Raw genomic sequence first — 4,561 nt, forward strand, 5'->3', positions numbered from 1 at the left:
TAGCACCTGGTAGCTCGGGTAATCGAAGACCAAAAGCTTGATCTGTAGCTTGATGTGACGAATAGTACTAGTAGTCAAATCACGTAGTGGATCAGATGTGAATTAAACTACTGCTTTCTTCTGGCCAGCTAGCAGTAGTACTACTAGCTTTTGCTTCGGTTGATGACGTGCGAAGTCGATCGAATCTGGAGCAGCGTCAACTCGCCGGATGACTCGGTACTTGTAGCCTGTACGAAGATCAGCGGCAAAAACCTGTCGGTCTCGGCGACTTGCGGCTGCAGCGGCTTGTACAGCAGCCCGCAGCGGAAATAGTCTCCGATCCGGAGATCGCAGCACGGCGGCACGCACAGCCGAATCCTAAATTTGGTCTCAAATCTCGTATCTGAAACTTGGCTCTGTATACCATTTGTTACATAATAACGAGATAAAAAAAAGATGAGAGCACACGGATTTTTACGTGGAAACCTTTGCGGGAGAAAACCATGGACGCACGAAGGCGCAATTACTATGAGGAGAAGTATTACAAGCACGAGATGACATGCCGTCTGAGGTGCGACTACATGAGGTATATATGAGGGACAACTTATAGGAGTCCAGTAAACGAGTTGTACTCGTACGCGTCGGTACCAACACAAAAGGCCCACACTGTATGTACTACGTCTAGTCCAATACGATACTAGAATTTGGATCACAATTTAACAGGGGAGAAGACAGCAAAAAAGAAAAGCCGGAGCAATGCTGTAGATAACACGAGAGAAATAAATTAACCAAGTGCATGACATAACGATACATTGTCGAGTACACACATCCGGAAGGAAACAACTAGTTAGCATAGTTCTTGTCCAAATTAAAGGATGATAATAGAAGTTGCAACTCTAGTGTTCAACACTAACTAAAGACGACGAAACTTGGGACTTGACACACGGCGAAGCGAGGCGAGGTGCACACAAGACACAGCTTAGTCGTCGAGCAGACTGAAGCTTGGCCATCTCGCCATCAGACTCTCCTCTGCAGTTTCTTCTTTCTTCTCCCCTCCTTGACAACGCAGGATGCAAACTTGCTGGGTCCTGCACAGCAAAGTAAGGAAACAGGCGATGTGTGAGAAACCGAGGTGCGCAAATAAAATAGTAGCCAGTACTGTATTTCTTATGTTCCAAAACTTGCTGGTTAGCAAAGAACAGACCTGCTGGAGCACAGAACGTACAGCCGTCACTCATCGTCTTCATCCTCCTTCACTTCACGGAAATATGGTTCACGGCATTTAGCTCCCAACTGATCCTTCTTCTTCCTCAACAGCATGAGCACCCGGCTGCCCTCCGGAGCCAATACATAGTCATCACGTATTATCAGCCCCAGATGTCCACTTTCCCTTCCGTGTGCGATAAGTCTCTCAAACGTGCTCCTCTTGTCAATTACTACTAGAGTTTTTGCCTTACCGTCGTCGGCCCTAGGTGGCGTGTACACTCCTTTCTGGGCAGAAGTTAACACTAGTTTGGAGTCAATACCCCAATCCTTAACATCCATCCACGCATAGTCCTTGTGGATTTCTCTACCAGGGATGGTGCAGTCTAAGTCCCGTGGTTTTTCCTTCCGTCGGATTCTCTCCTTCACTTCCATGAATATCCACACGAACCGCCTTGCCTCACAAAATACCAACACAGCTGCTAGGAATGCCTTTTCCATTTCCACGGTGTCTCCAGTATCCGGGTAATAGCCAAGTTTCTCGAAGATGTGGACAAAAGTGCGGCGCCCTCCAAGAAGAGCCCTACACTTACAAGATGAATGTGTTAAACAAATACTCCTAGAAGCAGTGGAAGATATGGCAGAACCAAAAGTGCGTACTAATGATCCACACTTACCTTTTCTTATGATCACCTTCTATTGGGACCTTTTCTGCGCCATCTTTGAGAAAGAATGGAAGGGAAAAGTCATCACTACAATAGTACCACTTGGACCATTGATCATATGCAACTCTTCTGATACCAACCAGGTAGCCATTGTAGTCACATATGAGAAGTTGAACCATCATTCCATCGTAGTTGTAACCCGTGGCCTCATGCTCGTAATACATCTCTATGATGAAGTGGCTGTGACCCCATTTCTTCACATCTTCATAATCATCAAGCTCCTCCTCCGATTGCTTTGTTTTCTTTGCTTTATCTTTCTTTCTTGAGGTGGAAGAAGAAGCAGCAGAAGAAGTTTGTCTTGGCCGATTGTGTGGGTTAGGAAGGGGAGTTATAGGCTTGTTGCAGTAGAGGGCGGGTGCTATGTCTCTGGCTCGTCGGGTCATAGATTTAAAAGCTTCCTCATAAGCATCCAGTAGATCCACCGCTGCTACGTTGAATGGCAGAACAGGAACGTCCTAAATTTTATATGAAAACAGAATTGATTAACACAAAATAGCCGCGATAAAGCTTCATCCCAAAAAATAATGAAAACAACAAGGTTTCCCAAATCTTATTGGCGTCCAAATAAAAGATTTAACACACGTAAAAGAAACCGCTTGTGCTACTAGCTAGCATCCAGTAGATCAGTTGCTGCAACGTTGAATCGCAGAACAGGGACGTCCTAAATTTTATATGAAAATGAAATTGATTAACACAAAATAGCCATGATAAAGCTTCATCCCAAGAAATAATGAAAACAACAAGGTTTCCCAAATCTTATTGGCGTCCAAATAAAAGATTTAACACACGTAAGAGAAACCGGTTGTGCTACTAGCTAGCATCCAGTAGATCAGCTGCTGCTACGTTGAATCGCAGAACAAGGACGTCCTAAATTTTATATGAAAATGAAATTGATTAACACAAAATAGCCATGATAAAGCTTCATCCCAAGAAATAATGAAAACAACAAGGTTTCCCAAATCTTATTGGCGTCCAAATAAAAGATTTAACACACGTAAGAGAAACCGCTTGTGCTACTAGCTAGCATCCAGTAGATCAGTTGCTGCAACGTTGAATCGCAGAACAGGGACGTCCTAAATTTTATATGAAAATGAAATTGATTAACACAAAATAGCCATGATAAAGCTTCATCCCAAGAAATAATGAAAACAACAAGGTTTCCCAAATCTTATTGGCGTCCAAATAAAAGATTTAACACACGTAAGAGAAACCGGTTGTGCTACTAGCTAGCATTCACTAGATCAGCTGCTGCTACGTTGAATCGCAGAACAAGGACGTCCTAAATTTTATATGAAAATGAAATTGATTAACACAAAATAGCCATGATAAAGCTTCATCCCAAGAAATAATGAAAACAACAAGGTTTCCCAAATCTTATTGGCGTCGACATAAAATATTTAACACACATAAAAGAAACAGCGCGTGCTACTGGCTAGCATTCAATAGATCAGCTGTTGCTACGTTGGATCGCAGAACAGGCACGTCCTAGATTTTATATGAAATGAAATTGATTAACACAAAATAGCCGTGATAAAGCTTCATCCTAAGCAATAATGATAAGAAAATGGTTTCCCAAATTTTATTGGCGTCGAAATAAAAGAATTAATAACACACACAAAAAACCGCGCATGCTACTAGCTAGCATCAACACGTACGGGATGACGGCTGCATGTGCTTGTAGGAATTTTGTTGGGGGGCGAAACTCGTGAAGAACAGAACCACTAAAGTGGATTTGAGAAGCGGAGAGAGAAAGCAATAATCAACAATAAGAAGAATGAGGTTTCCCCAGATCTTATTGGCGTTGAAGTAAAAGATTTAACACACAAAAATAAACCTCAAGTGGCGTTGAAACAAAACTTGCATGTGCTAGTAGGGATTTTTCTTGGGAGAAACTTGTGAAGAACAGATCCACTACAAGTGGATTTGAGAAGCAGTGGCAGAAAGATAGTAGTTGTTGGCGTTGAAATAACTGATTTATCACGCAAAAAGGAAACCAGGCGTGCTGCTCGCTAGCATGACTACATGCATGAGCACGGGGGTGACGGCTGCATATGCTTGTAGGGATTTTCTTGGGGCGAAACTTGTGAAGAACCACTCCAAGAGGATGTGAGAAGCGGTGCTAGAAAGCTAGTGAATGAACATGCAGTACTAGATAGATAGACACTCACATCGAGACCTTGCTGCAGAGGTGCGCACAACGGTCTGGTTGCTTCAAATACCAGGGGCGTCACCAGCTGTGGCTCGGGCTCGTCAGCCATCTTTCCTGCCTCCCCTGATCCAACGTCTCTCTCTTCCACCTCCGGATCCGCAAGCGGCGACCTCCGGCGTTTCTTGGCAGATGGGATGGGATGGGGGAAGAGTGGTGGGGGGAGAGAAGAGGGGATGAAAGGTAGGAGTGAGGAGTGAGTGTGGGAGCGTGCGAGATAGGGATGGAAGATGATATGAATGCAAAGGCCGGTGGTAGAGACAAGAGGAGTGAGAGAGGAAGATATGCTCCTCTGTCCTTTTGTGCTTGTCCCGTTTGTTCTCAACCCCTCTCTCTCTCTCTCTCTCTCTCTTCGGTCCATGGCTCCATGATACATGAGTTCAACCGGCTCACAGCAATCCCTCTCTCTCTCTCCATGGTATGGGTGGCTCTTTTAATTGCTCTCTGT

The 4,561-nt window shown here is 44.2% G+C and overlaps 1 protein-coding gene across 1 annotated transcript; it reads right to left on the reverse strand.

Moving 5' to 3' along the window:
• Positions 1-739: 739 nt before the first annotated feature.
• LOC147982188 (uncharacterized) lies at positions 740-4,354 on the reverse strand. The gene is made up of 4 exons (XM_087517284.1): positions 4,076-4,354; positions 1,860-2,362; positions 1,184-1,765; positions 740-1,067 (listed from the first exon to the last, which is right to left on the reverse strand). Exons 1-3 carry the CDS (start codon positions 4,163-4,165, stop codon positions 1,210-1,212), a joined length of 1,149 nt encoding a protein of 382 aa, XP_087373410.1. The 5' UTR covers positions 4,166-4,354; the 3' UTR covers positions 740-1,067; positions 1,184-1,209.
• Positions 4,355-4,561: the final 207 nt, after the last annotated feature.

This window comes from Triticum urartu, chromosome 3A (assembly GCF_056163025.1).
Source record: "Triticum urartu cultivar PI428250 chromosome 3A, HENAU_Tu73, whole genome shotgun sequence".
Classification (NCBI taxonomy): domain Eukaryota; kingdom Viridiplantae; phylum Streptophyta; class Magnoliopsida; order Poales; family Poaceae; genus Triticum; species Triticum urartu.